The sequence below is a fragment of the Falco punctatus genome (assembly GCF_963210335.1).
Source record: "Falco punctatus genome assembly, chromosome: 2".
Taxonomy (NCBI): domain Eukaryota; kingdom Metazoa; phylum Chordata; class Aves; order Falconiformes; family Falconidae; genus Falco; species Falco punctatus.
The window spans coordinates 15,582,034-15,606,201 of NC_137581.1; the positions used below are offsets into that span (position 1 = coordinate 15,582,034).

General features: G+C 40.1%; 2 protein-coding genes across 9 annotated transcripts in view; both read left to right on the forward strand.

Annotated features, from left to right (window-relative positions):
* The window catches only part of CFAP300 (cilia and flagella associated protein 300), a 28,582-nt gene extending 21,705 nt beyond the window's left edge, over window positions 1-6,877 (forward strand). Inside the window, exons 6-7 of the mRNA XM_080376508.1 lie at window positions 1,420-1,486; window positions 5,858-6,877. Coding sequence (XP_080232634.1) covers window positions 1,420-1,486; window positions 5,858-5,989 — 199 coding nt within the window. The 3' untranslated portion in view covers window positions 5,990-6,877. The remainder of the gene's footprint in view (window positions 1-1,419; window positions 1,487-5,857) is intronic.
* Window positions 6,878-7,113: 236 nt separating this feature from the next.
* Window positions 7,114-24,168, forward strand: part of YAP1 (Yes1 associated transcriptional regulator) — a 98,603-nt gene continuing 81,548 nt past the window's right edge. For 2 of the 8 annotated variants that reach the window (XM_080376494.1, XM_080376493.1), the window contains exons 1-2: window positions 7,115-7,675; window positions 10,608-10,855. In XM_080376494.1, coding sequence (XP_080232620.1) covers window positions 7,358-7,675; window positions 10,608-10,855 — 566 coding nt within the window. In that variant the 5' untranslated portion in view covers window positions 7,115-7,357. Of the gene's footprint in view, window positions 7,676-10,607; window positions 10,856-24,168 lie in introns of all 8 variants that reach the window. The other 6 variants (XM_080376488.1, XM_080376489.1, XM_080376492.1 and 3 more) reach the window with 5 other exon arrangements.

Genomic DNA, 24,168 nt, shown 5'->3' on the forward strand with positions numbered 1-24,168 from the left:
TGCAGTGGTTCAGAAGCTGAGTCATGAACCAGTTGAGCTGTCCCTGCTGGGAAGGCAGTAATCTCTAGAGGGGTGGTAAGGCGTCTAGACAGCTGGGGTCAGTACCAGTTTCAGCAGTGCTGTGTCAGTGTTGACTAGATCAGCGTGTCAGTTGCAACAAAAAATTCTGATAAAGCTTCATTACTGACTCACCACAGGAAAGATCAACTTCACATTATAGGCTTAATTTGCACATAAGTGCAAATCAGATAATCAGAGAGTCAATTTCTTTTATTGGTTGGAGAGATTTGAATGAACAAAGATGTTGGTTGACTTGGGGTTTGTTTGTTCTTATAAAAAGAAGCTTTGTGAAAGCAGTGTAATGGGGGACTGCTTGGAGCTGGTGTGGAGCTGGTGGCGTTTAACACACATCCCCTAGCAGCTTGGCTATATTGGGACCTTTCCTGGGAACTGAACTTGTTTGTGACAAGGCAGGTTTTGAGATATGCATTTCGTGGACCTTTGTAAGTATGGAATTTATAAGGCTCAACTGCTCCACAGTAAGTTAATGTAAATAGGAATCTATGAAATTAGATAAATTAATAGAAGTTACATGATCTAATTTATGAAGAAATGCAAGCATCGCTTTAAAGCAGGCCTGAGGGAAAATGATACATTTTAAAAGACTTAAATTTAAATCATTAATTATAATTTATAATACATTGTATTTCATATAAAATTAAAATATATTAAGATAAATAAACATAAAAATTATGTTGAGACACCTGGAGGCTTTGCAACAATATCTTAGTGCTTTATTAATTATGATGGAAGAAATGGAAGTCTTCACAACAAACACAGTCTAGAAATACAAAAATGTAGAACTAATACTACACAAAGCTGCATAGCTGTCTATATATACAACATTCAAAAGGAGGAAAAATGAACCTAAACTGTAATTATATATTGATTAAAAATGAACTAAAGTCTGCATTTCTTCACCAGTTCTGCTGCTACTTCTTATAGTCTGCATTAAGATGCAATTCACTTTGCAAGTTTTTTTTTTTTTCTCAAAGAATACATAAAAAGATTCTTACAAAATGTTTAGCTGAGTAACTTTTCATAGCTATCAAAATGCAAACTTTATATTAGAGTAATCTTGGCCTGGGTAATATTGTTGTGATATAGTAGCTGAAAACAGTGAAACCAACTCACATGACTAGATACTTCCAATAGTTTTCAGTAAAATGTTACAATATCCATATTATCTGAAAAGGTCAATGTACCTTTTCATGGTCAGTGTGCCACGAGTTGAATTTTAACGTGATCAAATTTGAGTGAGAAGACTGCATATGTTAAAAATTTATTTATTAAATGAAGGTTTCTAATAATCAGTGCTTATTGTACGTACTAAGCATATATTATTCCCCTGTATTTCAGTGTTCAAAAGAATCCTGAAACAAAAGAAATACATATTATTTCTACAGTCTTCAGAGTGTCTGCGTATGTAAGTATTAATAATTTTTTGGTACAGAATTTTACTGGAAGTAACATGCATAATATGAAAATAATGAATTGACATTTACACCAAAAAAAAAGCATAATATTCCAATTTAAAGGTGTTTTTTTTTCCATAGTTGTAATTTTTTTATTCATTAATTCCTTCCCTGATCTCATCCTGCTTTCTCGCCCTCTTTACTAACTCTTTATCAATAAGCACCAACTAAAGTTTTATTTGGTAGTTTACTAACAGTAGTTTTACTGGATTACACTTGAAGTCATAATAATCATCCAGAAACTAGTTTATTAAAAAAACTATATCTTTAGGTCTGAATAATTCTGGGTTTAGATCTACTTGAGATAACAGTAAGAATTAAGAATCCACTTGACTTTGTATAGTTTTATTTTTAGAAATGTTCATAGAGCTTTCTGAATAGCTTGTATTGCTATTCCTGTTCCTGTAAAGATTGCAAGGAAGGTTGCAGAGGTGAGATGAGTGCTAACCTCTTTTATCCTCCCTTGTCAAGTCTCATTCCTATCTGTTTTTCTTGCAAAATCATACATTTATCATCAAGATAAGTTTGAGAACTGGCTGCATGTTTACTAGGTTCAGCATATCTGTCATTTAATTGTTACAGTAGGATGAACTACTCCAAATTCTTCTTGAGTAACCAGAATATGTAATAATTAAATGTCAGATAATGTACCCCCTTTCAAAAGAACTAGCTGATGTCATTTCAGACTGCACAAACTTCCCTGTAAGTTGCCAATAGCCCAGTTGTTCACCTGTGGGTCATCATATTTTGAGTATTATGTGTGATTCATAAAAGGCTTTTGAAAGGTTTTTGAAAATAAGCACTTCATGGGTGTATCAAAACTTACCTTTCTACCAGGGTACAGACTGTAATAAAAATAAAACAAAAATTAAATAAAAAAGCAAAACCCTGGTAACTTGTTATTCTGTTATTACTGTTTCCTCCCCAACTCTGAATCTAAGATATTGATGTGAACTTCACAGATTTCTATGTTTAGGTAGATGCATGATAATTAAGAGCTGATATTTAACTCTCTTTGTCATACATGAAATATCATCAGTATTAAAATAATTAAAAAAAAGACAAGAAAAAAAAAGAAAAACTTCAGAAACCTTTTGAAAACAAAAAAAATGGATGGACAAAAGAAAATCCAGTGTAAATACAGAGCAGGTTATCTTCCCTGTAGCCTTAGGGGAAATTTGGGCTTTACTGCACATTCCGAAAATTTGCATGGTGAAGGAGAATTCTGAAATTCTGGTTTGCATTAAAGAACATCCTGAAGAATTTTCTCTCAGAATAGAGAAAGGCTTGAGTGTGTATGTCTAGATTGTTTGATGGCTATGTGGATCAAAACTATTTAAATTGAAAATTACAGGAAGGGCACCTACTGGAGCACAAATATCTTGTGCTCCTGAAGAAAAGTTTCTGTCAAGGAGATAATTACATTTCTGCAGTAGATTTAGTTTCATTTGGTAAATAACTGTAAAGTGTGCTACTATGATCTTCATGTTGAGCTGACAATTTTTAAGCCATGTTTCCTTGGTTTGTATCTGAAAGAAGTGGACATACCTTCTTAGCCTGATATAAATAAAAAAACCTGTTCTGGTAAAAGAGACTTGAGTAGCTGAGAAGCTAGAAGAATGCACATTTTTGCAAGCTGGATTAAGAAATCAACAAATTAATATACTTGTATATTTGAAGTACAAATGGAATCAGGAATTAAGAACTTTATGTAACAGCATCCTGACACCATCCATTCCTTTTTATTCGGTTTTTAAGCTGTGGCTAAGAAGCCCTTGTTTTAGAAACATTACCTAGCACACTAGTAGAGACGCAAACATTTTAAAGTATTAAGGTATAGTTTTAAATGTTAGTAGATCTGTTTAGGATTAAAACTTGACAGATGTGGGCATCATAAGAGAACTTAAAATCCTGTGACCAAATACTCTGTCAAACTCCAAATACCCTTGAGAGCTTTAGGGCTTGCACATAATAAAATGTTACAGCTGAAGTGTTTGAATGCTGGCTTGTATTTTAGAACTTTCTTTACCTGAACTTGAACTACAGCAGTGTTAGAAATCAGTGTAATGCATAGTTTGTTCAAAAAGTATTAAAAAAAAAGTTGATTAAATTATGCAGTTTTGAGAGATATTCAGCACTATCTTTATTTCTTATTATGCTATGCATTATACTATGCATATGTACTCTTAAATCATCAGCTGATTATCTGTGTTCCTACAATGGAAAAGTAAAATTATCCTACTCTAACATCAGTAAATCAATCATTACACCCCCTGCATGTCTGAAGTCCACACTGCAGATGGAATTGTTCAATTCTGAATTAATGTACATGCACCTTATTGCTCTAAAACCCAGAGCAAGACTGTGTAGATTCCAGAGTCTTTATGCTCAAGGATTTTGGGGGGTTTAATGACCTCTTTTACTAATTAAAATAAATTTAAGTACCCTTTTCATTTAATTAGGTTATATTTATTGTTTTCCTCATACTAGGTTTGGTATATTCTAAAGTTTCTTGAAATGCCTCATCACCAGAACTTAAGTTGTTTTTGTTTGTGAGTTGAACAAATTTTTAGTGTGCTAACACTGCCTTTAAACAGTCAAAACCTCAACTGATGTTGGTCAATTCCATAAGGACTGCAGGAGTGGGATTTTCAGTAGCAATGGGAAAAAAATTTAACTAGCAGTCACATCTGCATGTTGGTCTTCTTTTGCCCTTTTTTTTTTTTTTTTCCAGTTTTGTGCATGAGCTTAGGTTATTTTTTGATCAAACTGCAAAGGCATTGTGATGCTGAGTACTGTAAAATCTTAAAGCTTGCTCTCCTTACTGATATTGGGAATCCGGTGTTACACACATATCCCTGAAAAATACCTGGAGAGAGCTAGGCATCTTAAAAGTGGAGCTACAGAGTTTGTATGCTGCACCACTTAAAAATAGAATGTTATTTTCAGCTTGCAGCATTGGACTACCATCAGAAAATGCTGTGAATAAACATTATCAAATCTCTACCTGTTTTAAACAATGATTTTTATGGTGGTGCTTATCTTAATTCAAGATTTATGGTGTTGAATAATCCCTCAAAGGAAGACACCAGAACATGTAGTAGGGGGTTCATCCTCTTTGAAATAACAGGAGAGAAAATGGGGTGCCAGTAACAACTGCTGGATAAACTTTACAAATGGTCCTTGGAGCAGAAATTGGAACCCAGACCTTTCCCTTCTAAGCTGACTGCCTTAACCACTGGGAGAGGTTACAGTTTTCATGTTCCTTTGGTCCAAAAAGAGATGGGTTATTTTATGCAAAAGAAGACAGCTTCAACGAAAGAGATGTGCCTCTAATCTGGAATAGTCTGTAGTCCGGGAGTTTAAAATTTTCCTGGAGAAAATGGACAACATATGCAATATATCAATTTCCCTCAGGCAAAAAAAAGTGGAACAGAACCTACATCTCGTCAATTGTTGTATAAAGGTGTTGTGGAACAAGGGGAAACTGTTATACATTTTAAAAGCAAGGAGGTGTCAGCTGTTTGTTGGTCTTTCAGATGTTCAGTTACCCGACTGAATACGTAAAACCAAATCAACCCTCCAAAAATCCCCCCCTCTAGTTCCTTGGTCCCTAATGGATATGAAGTGTGTGTCAAGCTGTGCTGCTCCATCAGTGCTGAAGCTTTTATTGACGTGCAGACGTACAATGTTAAATTGAAGAGCCCAGTTCTGGTGTTAGTCATCAGCTGAACACGTGTTTTTTCAGAGCAAGGATTTTGGAGCTAGGTGTCTGGACTCCCTTCAGACCCTTTCTGAGGTCTGGCAATCAAAATGTTTTCAGTAACAGTTCAAAGTTGTCAATAAGAGCTGTAATGAGGGTTTTCCTTAAATGCAAATATTTGAAACTGAACAGATGCATTAGCAAATGTTAAGTGAAAAAGAATTACTGATAGAACAAGCTTTATATATTAATATAGTCCCTAAATGTTTCTGTTTCAAAGGAAACATGATTGCATGGTTGTGTATTTAATCATCTGTATTTTAGGCTCTAATTGTGTAAATGCATGCATACATGTTAAATTTCACATTTTTTATTAATATTTACCTCAAGTTTATTGGAGCTATACAGACAGAACTACCGTGCATTTTGTAGCATCAGGAACCTCAAGGGTACATAATCTCCCTTAAATAAATGACCGTATGTATTCAATTTTGCCATGAAACAAACTGTTACAGTTGCAACAAAATGACACATTTCATTCAGCATTTATGAATTCTCTCATGGGTGCCCATGTTGTGGCTAATGCTGTTGTTTGAGTTCTTTTTTTACTTCCTCGCAGGGTGATAATGGCCTGTGTTACCCCTCAAGCCACAGCCACCCGCAGACGTTTGCCTACTTGATTGTGGATCCCTGCAAGCGACACGTGCATACTTTGTACCACTGTTTTGGTGGAAGCTTATTTAATAACTAGTTATAAAACCAGCTGTTCTCCACTTTTATAATGGAGGTGGCTGCCTCTCTGCATGAATTCAGGTAGACATTGCCTAGTTTTCTTACGAGGAAGTATGTGCTCCTTGGTGATATGCTCTGCAGAGCTACAAGGTCACGCAGATGCTACTATGCAGTTAGCAACAATTTTTCCTGTGTTTAAAAGGCGTGCTTCTTTTCTTGGCAGTTTTGTCCCCCTCACCCGTTTTATCTAATAAAATGCGTTTATCAAAGCGTCTCGTCCCTTCTTCCTGAGCCAGCCCTTCAGAGCCACAACGCGTAAATGCCGGGGGAAGCTCCACAGTCAGTGAAACCTCTGCGGGACCGGGAGAAGGTGCGTCAGGCGCCCCCCAGCCGGCCTGCCCCCCTCCGCCGCCCCCACCCCCGGCCCCGCGGCAGCAGCCCCGCAGGCCGGCGCCGCCCGGGGCGCGGCCGCCCCACCACTGCCAGGTGAGGCGACGGCCGGCAGGCCGAGCCCGGCCTCCGCCTCAGCCCGAGAGGGGACGGGCCCCGCCGCCTCAGCCCCGCGGCTGCCCTCGCTGCGGGAGGGCGCTGGCCGGAGCTGGGGGGTGTCCCGGCCCGACGCGTCCCCGCCTGGTCCCGCGGGCGGTACGCGTGCGTGGGGGCGCAGCCCCTGCCCGGCAGCGGCTCCCTGCGGGCGCAGGCCGGCGGGGGAGGGGAGCACGGCCGCCTCTCCCCACCCGCTGGCGGAGCGGCCGCCTGGAAGTTGGGATAGAAGTTCGGGGAGGAAAAAAAAAAAAAAAAAGCTGTGGTTGGCGGCACCGCTCCGCGGCAGCGGAGGGCGGGCGGGCGGCAGCCGGGAGAGGTGCGGGCGGGCGCGCCGGGAAGGGCGGTGGGGTGGCGGGCGAGCCCGGGCGCAGGGCGAGTGCGGGCCGCGCGCGGCGCGGGGCTGCGGGGCCCGGGCGGCGCCCCTCGCGCCAGGCGGCCGCCGAGCGGGAGGCGGTGCGGGCGGGCGCGCGCAGGAGGACTGCCGCGGCACAGGCTGCCTCAGTCGGATACGGTGCGGGCGGGCTCAGGAGGGGCGGAGTCGACGGCGGAGAGTGATTCGGGCGGGCGTAACTGCGAACTTTTGTTTGGTGTGTTGTGTGAGTTAGTTTCCGCCGCCGGGACAGAGGCGCCGGCCGGGCTGGGCCGGGCTCGGGGAAGCGCCGCACGGTCCGAGTTGTTTTGCCAGTTGCTGCAGCCGGGTCGGTTTCTCTGCCGAGGGGTGATAAGCGCCGGCGACAGCAGGACGAGCCGCGGCCCGGGGAGCGGGGCATGCGGGACTGGGAATCCGGGCTCTGAGCCGCCGAGCCCCGCCAGGGAAGCGCCGGGGGATCCCGACGGAGCCATGGATCCTGGGCAGCCTCAAGCGCAGCAGCCGCCGCAGGCAGCGCAGTCCCCGGCCTCGCAGCAGCCCGCGCCGCAGCCCCCGGGCGCGGTGTCGGGGACCCCGGCCGGCGCGGCGCAGCCCCCGGGCGCGGGGCCCCCTCCGGCGGGGCACCAGATCGTCCATGTGCGGGGCGACTCGGAGACCGACTTGGAGGCGCTGTTCAACGCCGTGATGAACCCCAAGGGCGCCAACGTGCCGCACACGCTGCCCATGCGGCTGCGGAAGCTGCCCGACTCCTTCTTCAAGCCGCCCGAGCCCAAGGCCCACTCCCGCCAGGTGAGGGGGAGGGGGAGGGGGCGGCCGCGCCGCGGGCGGGGGACGGGCCGGGCCGGGGCGGCCGCGCTCTCGCCCTCCCTCCCCGCCGCCGAGCTCCTCCCGGGGGAGGTGTGTGGGGGAGGGGGCTGGGGCGGGAACCCGCCCTCCGCGGGGCTGCGAGGGGCGCCCGGCCGGGGCTGCCGGGGCGCTCGCTGCCTTTATTCCTCCCGCGCCTCGGGGGAGGCCGCCCTCCTCCTCTTCCTCCCACCCCCCATTTATTTGTCCTTCCCCGGTGGTGGGGGCGCCGCGCGGCCCCTCTCCTCCCGCGCCTCAGGGCGCTGAGGGCAGCCGGCGGCGCGGCGGGAGGCCCTTGGCCCGGGCTCCGGCGGGGCTTCGGGCTCCACATCCGCTCCATGGCGAGACCCGCGGCCGCTTCCTCGGCCTCGCCGGGAAGGCGGCGGGGGAGGGGGGAGCACCTAAAACTTACGTGAAAACGCTTTGCTTGGAAGACGGGGAGGATTTCGCTGTGAGCTTTAATCCTCCGGCGTCGTGGGGCTGCCCGTCTGTTGAGGGGGATAGTGAGGTTGTGCCGAGCTTCCCCCGCCCCGTCAAACAATATGGATGTAGCTTTTCCACCATTTCATCGCTGCGCTGGGCAGAGTAGGATTACCCACCCCACCCCCCCCCGCGCGCACACACACACACACACACACACACACACACACACACACACACTTCAGAAGTTAATTCCCGAGCCGCCCTTCAGGTCTGACGGCGTCGAGGGTCCGTCGAGCTAGAGCGGCCCGGGCTGGCATCGCGGGGCCGGCCCGGCCCGGCCCGGTGCGGTGCGGTGCGGGGCCCGGCCGGCGCTCGGCCTCCGGCAGCGTTCGGGCTTCAAGCGAAGTGACTTCTGTGCCAAGACCCAAGCGTTGGTGCGAATACGACCGAAAGTTAATGTTTAGGCTGCTGTTACCAACTTTTTGGAAGGAGGCCGTGCCTACTCAAGTGTTTTATTAAGTAACGAACTTTGTTGCTAAGCTATAAAATAGGTTTTATTATTGGCTATTGTCACTTTTATCTGTGTAGCCGGTAGGAGTGAAACTTGCTCTGTGTACCGGTGCCTGGTGCCCGTGTTGTTATGGGTCTGTCAACATTTCCATTATTAAACTTCTGTTTTGAAGGATTTATAACTTGGCTTCAGAAGCTTACTCCAGGCTGAACCTTGGCACGTACGCTCTCAGTCCAGGAGTTAATTCATTTTCCAAATACTCGAAAAATCGGTCTGGCCTTCGTATTGCAAGACTGAAAAGAAAATAGAAAGGGGTGGGGCTGAGTTGCTTCTGTGCTTGTGTTTGCTTCTGAGTTGCAGACCTTTAATAACACACTGAAATCCAGCGAGGAATAAGGTTACTATGTATCATTTTTTCTAAGTTGTGCAAGTCTTATCGCAGTTCCATTGGGCACCAATGTGCATTGGTATATATTCAGCTAACACTCAGTGCTGTGTCTTGTTAAATACAGTGACTGCAGGTAAAGCGCTATTGTGTCTGAAATGCACTTAATGCCTGTGACATTCGTACAGCTTGTGCTGCTGAGTTTAGGGTTATCTTGCTTGTGAATGTTCGTCTTCATCTGTAGTGCATGTTTAGCTGGATCACTGTTCCTTGTGTCTGTGGTTCCTAAAATGTAAACTTGAAGTCCAGCTAAAGCCAGAGAAACATTTGCTTCATGTGGACTGCCTTTAAAAATAAGACTTCTTTTCCTATTTGTTTAGTTGTGCCACAAAAATATTCTGTTTAACAGAAAAGGTCTTCCAGTTTTTGTAATTCTCCACATTTCTCAAAAGTTAAAATGCCTTGAATTCAGTTAATTTGCAACTTGTGTATTCTGTTTAATGTAAATGTATGCTACTTCAGTTCCAGTTTAATTTATGAAATTTCACGTGTGCTTTGCATACAGATGTAGTGAAACAGAATTGTCAGTCTGTAAGAGCATGTAAGCGGGGCCTCATGTATGGTGCAATACCTTGTGTAGAGAGGTGTGGCAAGGGTGATACATGCATCTTATTATAGGTGTCCATGTTGTTCTGGTGTATCTACGAAATCAATTAATTGGTAAATATACACAAAAAAGTCAATATTATTTTAATCCAGTTTTCAGAGCTGCTTTTTCTGTTTCACAGAGGACACGTATTTACAACTGGCAAGGAAGTTTTATGTACTTAAGACTGGCAACTCTAGTGAATGGTTTTGTGAGTCATTTCTGATTGACTGGTTAAGCAGTTTGGTGAAGCTTTGCTTTGGATAGCATGGGCAGACTCTTTGTAAGCTCCCAGTACCTTTAAAAGTGTAGTTTGTGTGCAGGTTAGGAAATTTTGTGTTCGGTCTTCTTTAATGGTTGGGTTCAGGAGTCTTCCTCCATTCGAACTCACTGCAGTAATTTGGCATTTCTCTGTTGCTTTTGTCGTTGTGCAATTTTTTAAACTCCTGCAGAGAGTGCATGTGTGGGTTTCCTTGCACCCCCACACGCCCCTTTCGAAAGGAGAACGGGAAATGAACTCCTCCAGCAGAAAGTGGGTGCGATGGTAATGGGTTGGCGAAGTCCAGTAATGAACCATGCAATATGCTGTATGAGATCTGCTGACTGTAAGCATGTTTTTTTCTGAACCCTTCACCAAGGATTAAGAACTTCAGTTTTCAAAATAAAACTAAAGGCACTTAGCCCATACTTATAGTTAATGTTTCTTGACTTACGCAAGGGCTCTTGTGAAGTTAGTTATACCAACCTATTTGGAGGCTCTCTTGAACAGTAAAAACTGGAAAATAAGCAGAACTTTAGAATTACTAACTTACTATTTTCTTCTGAAACATTCATTTAAAGTGAAATGTCTTCTGTCAGTGGCATTTCTACTGAAATACAAGAATCTTAATGGGAATAATTTCACTCCTGGCAGGCCAGCACTGATGCAGGGACAGCAGGAGCCCTGACCCCACAGCATGTCCGAGCTCATTCCTCTCCAGCATCACTGCAGCTGGGAGCTGTTTCTCCAGGGACGCTTACACCCACTGGAGTAGTGACTGGACCTGGAGCTCCATCTTCTCAACATCTCCGCCAGTCTTCATTTGAGATCCCTGATGATGTACCTTTGCCACCAGGTTGGGAGATGGCTAAGACGCCATCTGGACAGAGATACTTTCTTAAGTAAGTAAAACTTGTTTTCAGTTAGCTATCTCTCTGGTGGGTTTTGTTGGTTTTGTTGTTGTGTTTTTTTTTTACAGTCTTTGAATTTTAATTAATTTAAGTGTGTTTAAAATATTCTTTAACAAATTTGCCTGATTTTAAGTAGGAGATCCTACCACTTCAGTATTTCTCCCATATCAGCTCATATATTGTACATTATATTGTATATTGAAAATCAGTGAAAGGTGCGTAGTGATTTTTGAACAATGTGCCTTCTGGATTTGCTAAATCTTGCCAGAGTTCTCATACAGGTCAAAATACATTTTACCTCATTTTTATGATACAGATGTAAAAATATAGAGTAACTTTAGAAATTATTATAGTGAGAAAATATTGGGGCTTCTTATTTTTTTGAATAAGGACAATTGTGTAAGTATGCAATCAAAATACTTTACTCTCTGCTCATGAGAAAATATGTGTTTGATTGCAGTATTTGGGTCTGTAACTCTTAACTTGTCTATATTCCCTGCAGTGAAAGGGAAATTACAGAACTTCTAACATCTTTCCTTATTCCTACAGCTGTAGCTTTTTCATGCAGTGAAATTAGTATCACCTTTTCTGTAACTGATGAGAGGTGACACATGCCAACCATCTGATGCCTAATCCATCAGGGAGCATTTTCTTTTATGCTGTGTAGTCTTCTAAAAGAGCAGGAGCTTGTCCTTCTTTCTGAAAGTGTACCCACCAAGACACGTAATTGACCTTCAAATATTTTGACTGTATTTTGAACATTTTATTTAACTGCAAGTCTCTAAGTAACCCATTATGTGTCATTTTCAGGGCCGGGAGAGGGGAGGGGCACCACAGTACGTTATTTACGTAAAACTTGTTTCAGCCAAGGAAAACATCTTTATCCCTACCTTTCTTGCTAAAACATTGTCATTAATATGTGCATTTGATTGAAGTAGTTGAGTTTGTAGCTTCAAAACCAAATCTACATTGTCTGCAATGAAAATAGAGCTTGCAGAACTTCTTAAAACCGTTTCTTGTTCCTATAGCGATGGTGTTTCCATACAGATACATTAGTATTGCTTTTTTTAACCAAAAGGAGGTTGCAGCAGTTGTTTGACATAATTTGAGCCTGAAGATTACTTTCAGAAAACATTCTGTATTAGGAATGCGAAAATTAGCATTGCCTATAGATCTTGAAGATGTGATATTTCTTTGGTGAAGTTTTGTAAATCAGCATATTCTAGAATATGGGCACAAACAGAATTTTTTTGGAATTGTGTAAGTTTGTCATTTCAGAGCTGTAGCTCATTGGACCTTGAGGAAAGCACAAACTGGGTTTTGAAATGAAAAGCAAACCTTGTTTTGACTGTGCTAGTAACAGCTTTTAAAGACCAGCTTATGAAGCATGAAAAATGGATACTTGATTTTTCACTTTTACTGTCACAAGTGTTTGGGTTTGATTATGCTGTCAGTTTTACAAAAAATAGAACAGTTAAGAGATGCAGAATGTCTTCATGCTTTTACAATTGTTTCTTTTTAATTATGCTCATTCAGGTGAAATCAAAGTGAAAGGTTTGTTCTTGGAAAGCTTTCCTGCAGTTTCATTATTACTATAAAAAAATCTTTCCTTTTTTTCCTGCAAGTTTTTTGTCCTTTCTTGGTGTCCTGGTATCCATTTCAAAGGGTCAGGTTTCAGCAAGAACAATAAAGAGCCTGAGACTGGAAAGTACACACAAGTCTGGCAAACTCATCTGCATGAGCAAGATCATTTGTTCTCAAGCAGACATCCAAAGTAAATGATTGAAAGAGCTGCTAGCTGTGAAGGATGTGTCTTGAAGGGGAAAGGAGTGGAAACAAACCAGGTTGTTAGGAAGAAAAATAAAGGCTGTACTTTTTGAACCTCTCCCTGCTGGGTCACATGCTGACCTTGGGAGATTTTAAACAGCATAATGGGCTGTTTTCTTTTGGCTTTTCTTGGGTGATGTGGTGGTATGGGAGAGTCTAATGAGGACAGTTCTGAAGGCTTTGTTCACACTTGGAAGAACATTTGTTGTTCATAAAAGGCTGTTTAATACTATCTACAGGTGAGATCCACCAACTTCATTGGAGGTCATAAAGACCTGTAAAAAACATTTCAAGTACTAGCAAAATGTTTGCTTTGTATGTTTAGGAAATCCAAAGAAACGTAAGAATTATTTTTGAGTAGCAAGTTTGTATTTCAGAAGCTTTTCTCAGTGTTGAGTAAGTTGTGTGTCATACCTACAAACTCTCATCTTGTTTAGTTATACCTTAAACATTTGCTTGAAGGGCGAGTACCAAGATTCCTGATACTGTATACATTTGACATGGTTCCTTCTACCATGTGCAGATTTTTGGTGTCACTTCCAAGTATTCAGCTTTTTTGTTGGATTGGCTGCATTGCTCTTTGTTTCCATTTGCTGTATTCTGTAGCCACTCTATGAACAGCCTGCTAATCAGGCTCTAGAAAGATCTTTGCAGAATAGGTAACAGCGTTAGATTTTTTCCAGATGTCAGTAAGCCTTATGGTTATAGTTATCATAATATACTACAGTGCAAAGAGAATAATATAAAATTGAGTACTGTACTTAATGCAGTCTGCAATATAGTCACTTCCACTAATCAATGGGTCAAGCACTACAAGCATAGTAGTTTGTGCAAAGAAATGAAAGTGGTGTGTACAGGAGAGAAAATACTTGTCTGTGCGTATTGATGCATGCACAGTTACTTGCCCAGGTATTTTATATACACACCACACACGTATCATGTATGGATATTTTTAAAGGAGGGTGAGAGTGGTGGTGTAGGGTCTGAACCAGAACTCTGTAGATCAGTTTGTCCTCTAGATAAATAGACCCTTTTATGTATGAATGCCCAACATACGATTTGCCAGAACTCCGCTCATTAACGTTCATCTTACTGTTATGAGTAGGACTCCCGAGTATAATTTTCCGTTAGTGAAAACTTAGATTATTTTGGCCAATGAGTTAAGACATGCTTGCTATACAGCTGGTAAGATTAATACTATTTTTTACTGAAACTGCTACTTAAATAGAACTCATAAGTTAAGACTTGCCTGTGTAGTAAGTGGTCATGTCTGAGTCATCTCAGCATTGCAGTGCTGTATGCTTTAGCCCATTCTTAAACATGCAGTGAAAAAGACTTGCTTGGTTTGTGTGGTGATGTCAACTGCATTGCTTTTTAACCACTTCCTGTTAGCCAGCTGCTGGTTGACATTTCAGTGAACTATGGAGAAAGATAGGGAATCACTCTCTAGGCAAAAGATAATATGCCACGGGAATAGCAGACAACAGCTTGCAGAAAGAAGGAAGAAGTTTCACTCAATTTTAGAATTACTCTTGTGTTGTGTTAACTTACTGTTATGCTATTGATTCTTGCAAAGTAATAACTTCTCCTCACACTACAAAATGAGAAGAGGTAACTGATTGTCCAGCAAACAAAGTCGTCTAATTATTTTTCCTACAGGAAGTAGTTCTTGCAAGCAGTTTATCAACAACTTCCTATTTTTTTCTGTGAAGTGTTGAATGACTTCCTGAAGGAGGCCAAGGTGGTTTTCATTAGTATCTATGGGTGTGTTTGAGGTGTTTACCCATCTGGCAGAAACCTTAAAAACAGATCGCTGTTACACATTTCTTATGTGCTCTATATAGAGATATGGCTCGTTGCTGTGATTTTTTTTTTTTTTTTTTTTTCTCCTTGTGTCACACATGAAAAATATTCAGCAACGCTGTTAAATTTCTCTTGCATCCTGTTTTTGCCCCTCACTGGAACCACCCACTACACCAATATCATCTGCTCCCCTCCTCCTCTCCTCCCCACCATGCCAAAATAATCTTAGTCTTTCAGGCCAAAATACATTTATTGGAAAAACTGCTGCCACAGTTGCGTATTTTATTGAATACCTTAATTTACTGGAGAAATGCATATTCAGAATCATGAGTTAATGTGAGTTCTTGTGTTTATAGTTCTATAGTTCAGGCTAGTTTATCATTAAAAGAGCTGTATTGTTGGAAACCAAAACTGCCATCTCTGCCTTTGATGTTTGTTTCCACTTTTTTGTGCTTTCAATACTAAAAAGCAGTTGAAGATTTATGTTTGCTAGATTTTATTTGTAATATGTTGAATTAATTTCATTTTTATACTTAACATTTCTGAGTGCATATGAAAATACTCATAAGTTCGATGATCTAAAAAAATAAAAAACAATTAAATTTGCAAGGAGAAAATGGGCACTGGCAGTTTCAGAACATAGCTGGAGGAAAGACATTAGTTAAAACATTTTTTAAATAAAATGTATTGTATTTTTTTGGCAACTTAATAATTATTTTTTTTCTTTTGGAAGACAGTTATAGTACTACTAAGTGTGTATCTTTCCCTCTGCCACTTGAGGAGCCCTGCGAAAGAACAGTAGTACAAACTACTTTGAATTTGCAGTTGTGCTAAAGATTCATGTCTTTAAAAGGGTGGAGGAGGAGTAAGGGCAAACCTGCCTTATTTGTGTTAGCACTGAGATTGAGCTGGGAGGAGGATGAAAGTACATATTCAGCCCTCTGAATTCAGAGAACTTGCAGCCAGCTTAGTGGGTGGGCATTAGTGAAAGAAATGGCACATGGTGCTTCTCTTGTGTTTAGTTTTGTTTTGCTTAAGAAAAATTGCAAACTAATATCCATGCATTCAATACCCTGCCATACAAGGTGATTTTCTAAGACTGTTCCAAAAACAGTGTAATAAACGTGATTTCAGGTAAACCAAAAACATACCCTGTGGTTTTCACTAATATGTTTTCCTTTTAGTTATATGTATATTGGCATTTGTTATCTTTAGAAGAAAATAGAACTGGGGAAAAACATAGGATCTGTGGCAGTTAATTTAATTATCAGCTTACAACTATCTCTGAGGATTTTCTTTTTTTTTTTTTTTAATTTGGCTTCTAATCTGTACTTTTCTACTTCTCACAGGTTTTGCCTTTCAGTATATCCCTTATAAGTGTAATCTTTGTGCTTTATAGTGTCTGATTTGGTGCCTGTTGAAGTATTCCCATAAACTTTAAAAAACACTGGATAGAACCTCTACTGAGGGCTTCTAATACTGTAGAGGAGTGTGTACCAGCTATAGAAAATAAAATGTGAATATATTTCTTACAAATGTAAATAGGATCTGAATATACATGCAGTGGAGAGAGAAAGCAATGGCATACTTGGAAAAATAAGGTTGTATTAACACAATGCTCACTATGGAGGAAAAATACTGTTGTTCCAAGTAATAAACACATAAAACTAAACCTTTCAGCTTCGCTTATGGAACTGGTCAAAATTACTGCTGGTTTAGCTGTTGAGAACACTGTTGTAGTTTTGGTTTATGTGCTTTAAATGCCTAATGCTGGTTTTATAGCAATACTTTTCTATGTCCTGAATCAAATTTGAGATCAGTTTTATGTTACTCTGGCCTGAAAAGTTTGTATTATGTTGAAAGCTATAATTGTGACACAGATATTTATTACCTAGTCTTTTGTAATGAGAAATCTTAGTCTCTCTCTGATCGGTAATAGGAAGAGGCTTCTGATAGAGGTTTAATCAGAATTTCATGTTTAAAAATTACGCTTCTGCAGTTCTGCTTAGTAAAAGTTCTGTCAGGTTATATTTGGTTAAAAGCAGTAGCATCAAGCTCTGTGGGAGCAATTACACCACTGTGGAACCACTTCTGTTTTCTCAGGTCTTGACTTCTTCTAAAGACAAACAAGAATTTTATATAAATCAAGATGAGTGTCTTCTGGACTTTCTTATCCTTATGCCTTTCTTCTGTATGTTGAAGATGGCAAAGAATTATAGTGGTTTTTGTAGTAGTCATCTGGTTTGTAGCATGCGGTAATCTGTAACACATCAGTCACATAATGGAAATTCCTACTCGATAGAAAGCAGTAAAATAATAAGAGGATGTTAATTTGAAGGTTCCCATGGAAGTAAGACAGGCTCTACCCCACCAGTTTTTGTAAAAATTATACTTCTAATGGGTAAACGCAGTCGACCTGATCAGTGGTATATGTGGATAAAAGCATACCTCCTTTTACAAGATAAATCTCTTTTTTTATCTGTCGTCTTCTAGAAATGAAAAAGAATCAGTAGCTTTAAAATTCTAAGTATAAAACCTCCATTTATAGATTGCTCAGTTTCTCTCTGCAATTGTGACACAACAGCTGCGAACTTTCAAAAGCCAACGCAGAGCAATCAAAGTGGATTTTTCACTCAGTTTATCCATTGTTATGATAGACTCTCAGAGAAAGTAACTTAGTAGCACTGGGAATGCTGAAATACTTAACTGCAGGACCTAAATTGGGTCACATGTAAAATTAAAGCAGAGTTCCTAGTTTGCTCCCAAAGAAACATTTTCACATAGCAGATGTAAGCAGTTACTGGATGATACCCAGGAGAGCAAGATGTGTTACTCCGGGTTGAGATACAAAGTTAATTATTAAAACTAGTCTGATTTTAACTACAAGCAGTTTCTTTCAGGCTCCTGATTAAGACTAGATACCTCCCCTTGCAGCCAACCAAAGAAAAACCTAAAATGAGGTAAACGGCTATAGAGAGCTGTCAGCCAAAAGTTTCTCTGTATATGTGGCCAGACCACTGCATGTGTTTATCGTCATAGCTGGAAACAAATTCAGATGATGTAATTAGATTTAGTTTAACCTTTTGAAATTGATACCTACTCAGCTCTCCTGTTAATTTTGTGTCCTTGTATTTTTATAAATTCCAACATATTTGCATTTATTGTTTGTCTGATCGAAACATACGTATGCAGTAAAACTCATTAATGGTGGGAGCTCTCTGTCTTTCACTGTTTATTGTAAATGTTCCCTCTTTTAAGGTGTGGGTTTGTAAATTATTTTTTTTATACCCCCACCCCTCCCCAAGCTGTGCATGATTATGTAAACCCTAATATTTAAATGACTCTGTTTCTTTTGTAAATTCTGAACAAAATTTCATTTGGCTGAATGCAAGAAATCTACAGGAGATCTCTGAGTAGCAGTTGTCTGGCAGGTGCCCCTAGGACATGGCCAGGATACCAGGTAGTTGACCCAGCAGAAAGACAGAATTGTCTGTAGGAGAAGTTTGATGGGCTGTGGGTTAGCATAATGTGAAACAAAATTATTGGGGGGAGGCTGTGTTTTGGAATGTTAACAGATAAATGCCATGTCGTGGCAGGACATACAGTCACAAACAGCTTGCTAAACCTTGTTTTGATGTAAAGCTTTATTGGGAAATTTACCAGATAAATGCTTGACAAAAACCATACTTTAAATAGGACTCTAGAGCATGGGGGAAGTTTGTCTTTACTATGAAAATGGTACCTAATAGCTGGTTTTTGGTAAATACAATTAAGAGTTTTATTTGGAGAAAGGAAGGTTTTGAAAGGTGTGACTAAGCTGTGTCAATGTTTCATGGCCTCCTGAAGTGCTTCTTGGAGCCTGTTTTCTGGGATTCACTCTGCTGGTATTTTACTTGGCCTTTAACTAAGTTACTTCAGGCTGTGTTTCAGGCAAGTATAGCTAAGTTTTCTAAATTGCTGGTTAAGTCAAGCTATGAAGTTGCCTTGTAAAGTAGGACTTTTACCAGTATACTACCTGTCAGTCATGCCAGTTGCTAAGGAAACAAAGCTGTCTTGAAAACAGTCTTGGACTTTGCTTTAATTTCACTAATGAGACTGTGCTGTGTCACAGTGAAAGACCAGATCCCTTTGTTGAGTCTCTCTGACATGCAGTTTGGTAATTTAGATCAGTGTTAGTGGTAAAGTTTAGTTATTGATTATCACATTGAGGTTGTGAAGCCAGTTTTTTTTCTGCTGGACTGTTTTATAGGAAAGTAGAGTAAAGGTCATTTACTATTCTAGTTTATCTTCAATGGATTTTGATTTATGGAGAGCTTTGTTGTAAGTTTGTCTGCGCTAAACAAGTTTGTTTAAATAGTGTTACTGCTTTAAGGATGCCTTTCCCTTTCTGATTACCTGTTGTAGCTGAAATGCTAAGTAAACCTTTTGCCTTTTCTGGATGTGTTGTAAAATTAGACATTCATGATGTAATAAAACATGATCTGAAAGCAAACAAGCGTAAGGGTATATAGGCAAAATGGAATTATTTGGGTAAAGAAACATAATCCACAGGTATATTTTCTCATAGGATCTCACTTTTCAAAATTTTTTGTTTCATTTGTTATTTCTATTTGAAAAGCTTGGTTGGTAGGTCCTCTGCAATAACTTTCATTCCAACATTTATATATCCTCTTTAGAATGGCAAGAAATAGAGTAAAAAAGACAGTTCTTTCCATATTTTCTATCTACGCTGATGGTGTAGTTAATATAATTGGTAGATCTAAATATCCAATGCACACAATTCAGTGGTGATTTTCATTTTTTTATTTACAAAACCTTTGTCATTGTCACGGTAAGCAGCTTTGCGTGAGTTAAAGATATGAAATGATATACTTAAAAAGGTGTAATCTGACGTATAAAAGGCTGTAGCAAAGAAAAGACTGAAAGGATTTGGAAGAATGTTCTATGCCCAACTTCACAGGCCATTTTTGTATATATATGAAAAACATATTTGCAGAAAAAAAGTAATACTGTGCTTTAATTGGAGTTCAGGTGTCCATTGAATTCTGTGCTGGTCTTTGAGTCAGGATGAATTATGCTTATTCGGTGATAAAGTTTTAAATGCTTCCAGTTTTCAGTGAAAACAGTTAATAGTGCATTCCATGGTTACAGGGCTTTGTATGCATGAGCCTGACTAATGGAAAACTGCTTGCATTCTAGTTCGTGTATGGATAGATTTCTTGAGAGCTTTTTGTTACACTGCTGTTTACATAACTATATGTATGGTATTGCCAGTGTAAAGCTGTGCTTCATTTTCTTACCTTCTGTCCCTAAAAGCATGCACACTTAATTTCCATCTGTGTATGTCTCTTAAACTTTCTAGCTCGTTAGTTTAACATTTGGATTGAAGTGTTCGCTTTCATAACTGGTCTTTCAGGTTTTCACTTTTTACAAGAATCTTATTCTGAAACTATTCTAAAGGAGAACTAAGGTATTTTTACCAAATAATTACTAGGTAACAGGACAGGAACTTTCAGATTTGTAGTGTTAGGAGAACTGTTGTGATCTGTATGCTTGTGGGGTTTTGGTTTTGGTTTCGCGTTTGTTTGGGTTTTTTTTTAACTATAATGACTAATAACTGGAAAAAAGTCTATTGAATATTTCGCAATATCCTGATAATTTAGTCACTGGCTAGGCATAAGGAAGACAAAATGCGAAACAGACCTTAGTGTAAACAGTTAAGAATTAACATTTTAGCATCCCTATTAACAAGGTCAAAGGAAGTCTTAATTACATTCTTTTAGAAGATGGTTTGAAATTCAAATTTGTGCCCATTTTTTGTTATGCTGTTAGATGGGTCTTGACATGATCGGCTGTGTATTATAGAGATTTGTTGAGAAACTTGGACAATTCATTGTTTTCTTAATGCATTAAATGTCAGTTACACAGCACTGTCTCCAGGGAAAATGAATCTTAATTCAGTTTCATAGTTGTGGTACCCATTTTCCAACTTCTGGTTTTAAGGTTGCTTTGGAATATGGAGGGGGAGGGAGGCAGAAGGGGGACTTCTTTTTCTTCTGTTGGAACTATTTGTGTGGCTTTTGCTCAGGGCTGCCATTTGAATCTTGTTTATGCTGTGATGGTGAACAACTCGGAGATAGTGTGTGAACTGTAATTGATTCCTCCACTCTGTAATCCTGTTGCAGTAGGAGTGTAGACCCTGGTCTGTGCTGAGTTTTGCCCTCTTAAAATGGCCTCAAATGCTTACTCTGTGAAAGCGAAGGGGGAGGATTTTAAGTGCTTTCTAAGCCAAGGTAAACAGCTAACCTACCAAATAGTTGAGGGAGCTGCAATAAAGGGAAAATTGCTGGCTTTTGTAATGGATAAATTTTATGTAAATAAATTTATGGAAAGAAGTCGTTTATCATCATGAGAAGCCATTGAGCTCTTGTTTTGTGTATGCAGAACAAGTTTATTTGTATGGAATTTATCTGAAATACAGGAGATTCTAGTGATAATGCATCTTGCTTTGCCAGGATCTACACATAATTTGCCTGTAACTTTGTAAAACTCTTCATATGAAAAGATATAAGCAGATTGATGGTTTTGCTGATGCTTGGTGCTTTTACTTCATAACCAACTGAAATAACTATCTTCTCTCCAATTTCTACAGATAAATGTATTTGATCATTACTGTTGTTACCTACAGTTGCGATATGAAGCTACAAGAGCTTAGAATACTAACCATTCCGTTACTGCCCACTGTTGATTAAAATATTCCAGCCCCACCTACCATACGTAGGTAGATATGCATATACTTTGTCTCTCTTAATTTAGTCAAACTGCAATATACACTTTCTGTAAAAGTAGATGATGCACATTTTCGCTTATCATGTAGGGTGCTGTTTGGTTCTTGACTTCCAGCTAAAAGTCTTTTGTCTGTTTTGCAAGCTGCGTAAAAATAAGTAAGATGTAGAGTCTTGTAAGCAATTACTTTATCACACTGAGTCCAAAAAGAAAATTTTTTATTAAATGAAGACATACAGGCTGCAGTGCCGTAGCAACTGTTGCTGTCACATTGTGCTTCATAAAACAGTCTTTTTTCATTTCCACTTCACTAAGACTAGTAGCTTTTCATTTAGGTTAGTATATCACTTGCATACTGTTCAAGGCAATATTTCTGCTAAAGAAAAAACATTTGTCCAAGTGTTTAGGCTGTTCAGCTCATGCTCCTGCCCAGTGTTTTAGATCAGCTGAGAATTTCTGAGCTCTTACCCTCCAGTGGATCCTACAGAGACAGTATTTGGCTTTAGGCAGACATACTGTAAGGCTGAACTGCAGAATTAGATGATAATGCTTGTTACATCAGATAATAGTGTTACATATAGGTATCTTTTTGGTACATCTAAGGTATACTTACAATGAGAGGTGAAGATAATTCAGAAGACTATGTGGTTGACATGGAGATAAAAAGTAGGAATACTGGTAGTAGTGAGGCAGTAAAGTAGCTATACTGTTCTCCCTAAGTCTTCATCTGCTGTTTTTTATAAGATGTTCAGTTTTAAAACCTAGCAACTGCTGGACCCTGTCAGCTTTGCTCTTGTAAGAGAGCTTGTAAGCAGCATGTCTTTAAACCGTCCATATTGATTCAAACCAAGTGCCTGTCCTGGATCAGTATCTTGTTGCCAGTAGTGGTCATGACCAGATTTCTTGGAAATGCTAAGAACAGGGCAAGCATATGTGATACTCTCTCAGAACTCTCCTAGCTTCCAACTGTCCTCCAAGACTTGTGCTGTCTCCCCTTGAGGCCATAGAAACTTACAGCATCTGCTGTGTGCTTTGGCAGGGAGTCTCACTGGTTGTCTATCCACTGCATGAAGAAGCGCCTTCATTCTGTTTTAACCTTGGCTCCCATCACCTTCATTGAGTGGTGCCCAGTTCTTATTTGGGAAGTGACAATGAACAGTTGATGCATATTTGTTCTGCTCAAGATTGGTATCTTTTCCTCTGGAAATTATCTCTTTTGAAACTTGAAGAGTCTTAACCTGCTGCATTTTCCTGGGATAGAAGCATTTTTCCAACCTGCAGCCCTTCTGTAAGCCTTTTCCAATTTTTGTTATTCTTCAGATTGAAAGGTTAAGAATGTTTTACAACATCCACCATTCTGAAACTTTCATCTAAGAAAAAAAATATTCCTGCTGCTGCTTGTCCTTTTATGCTATATAATTTTTTTCTAATTCTTTGCAGTTAGCAGTTGACCAAGAGTAAATTTGTGTCATTGGGAAAGTTTGTGATGCTGCTGCTCTTTTTCTTGTATACATCCTATTGTATAGCCCCTGTGAAAGTTTACCAGAGGCCTGTGTCTGGTGCTAAAGCTGCTAATGCCTCCCTCCTGGTGTTTGTTTTTCTTTTTTATTTCTTACTGGTAACTGTTTGTTCATGTCATATCAGGACCTATCCTTATCCTGTAGCTGCTTTTTGTTTTGTTTTGGGTCATTTTTTTTGTTAAGATAACACTTGCTGTTCCTAATGAGATCTTGTAGTCATTGGTTTCTGGAACCTAATGTCCGCTATGATTGCGGTGTCACCAGAATTTGAGTCTCTGGTATGAACTTTGGGATGCCAGTACTTCTGTTGGTGCATTCACCTTGAAAGCGAAAGGTTGTCCTGCACTTGCTTCTGGATTATGTCTGGGAGCTGCTCCAATGAAATGGAAGTATGCTGGTGTGATAAAATTATGTTTTGTATGTCATTAAAAAAAATAAACCAAGTGAGATTGATTTGTAGAATAAAATATCTTATATTGTGGCTGATACTACACCTGTATGTACCTGTGTGTAGGTTTTTAGTTGAATGGATATGTTGTTAGAGAAGTAAGCAATGCCAGGGTATTTGGAAGACAGGTTATGTTTCTTTATATACTCAGTTCTAGCAATACTGGAAGAATGTTGTTTTAAGCCTTGTTTTGGAACTGTAATTTCATATTCTATTTCTAAGTTTAGTTACAAAATAGCTTCTGTCAATACCATGCCTTACTTCCTAGTATCTCAGTACCAGATACTTACACCATATTTTTCTGTGTTGTGCAATACGTCTACATATCGTGACAGTTCAGTAACCAAAAGAAAAGTATTTGGCTCTCCAAATTTCTGAGCTTCTTAAGCTTGTCAACCAGCTGTAACTGATTTTGTGATGTTGAATATGTTGTTTCAAATGTGGCAATCAGTAAATAATTGGATAATAAGGGACAGTTGTCTGAGTCTAAAAAACCACAAGTGGTTCAGATGGAAGCTTTCTTCTCCCAGCTGTGAAGGTTGATTAATTCTGCATAGGAGTTTCAGGATTCTTAGGATCTTAAGTTGACTGGAAGATTTGAAGAGCTGTGAATTTACCAAGTGATCTAGACCTGTTGGTTTTTTTGTTCTGTTTTGACTAAGGTCACAAAGACGTATGTTGGTGTCTTTAGTATTGTTATCTAGCCAGCCTAGTATTCACCAAAGGTTGGTCATCCATCCAGCATTCTGCTGAAAGCACAAATGTTGCTAAAGCTAAATCAGGTCAGAAGTGACTGTTTAGCCAAGTCTGAAAAACCACCAGGAGTGGAGATCGCACAACATCCTTTCCTCCTGTTAGTATGCCTCTTCAGAAAATTTGCCTCTGCAGCAAAGCAAACCATCTAGTGTAGGTCCTGATGG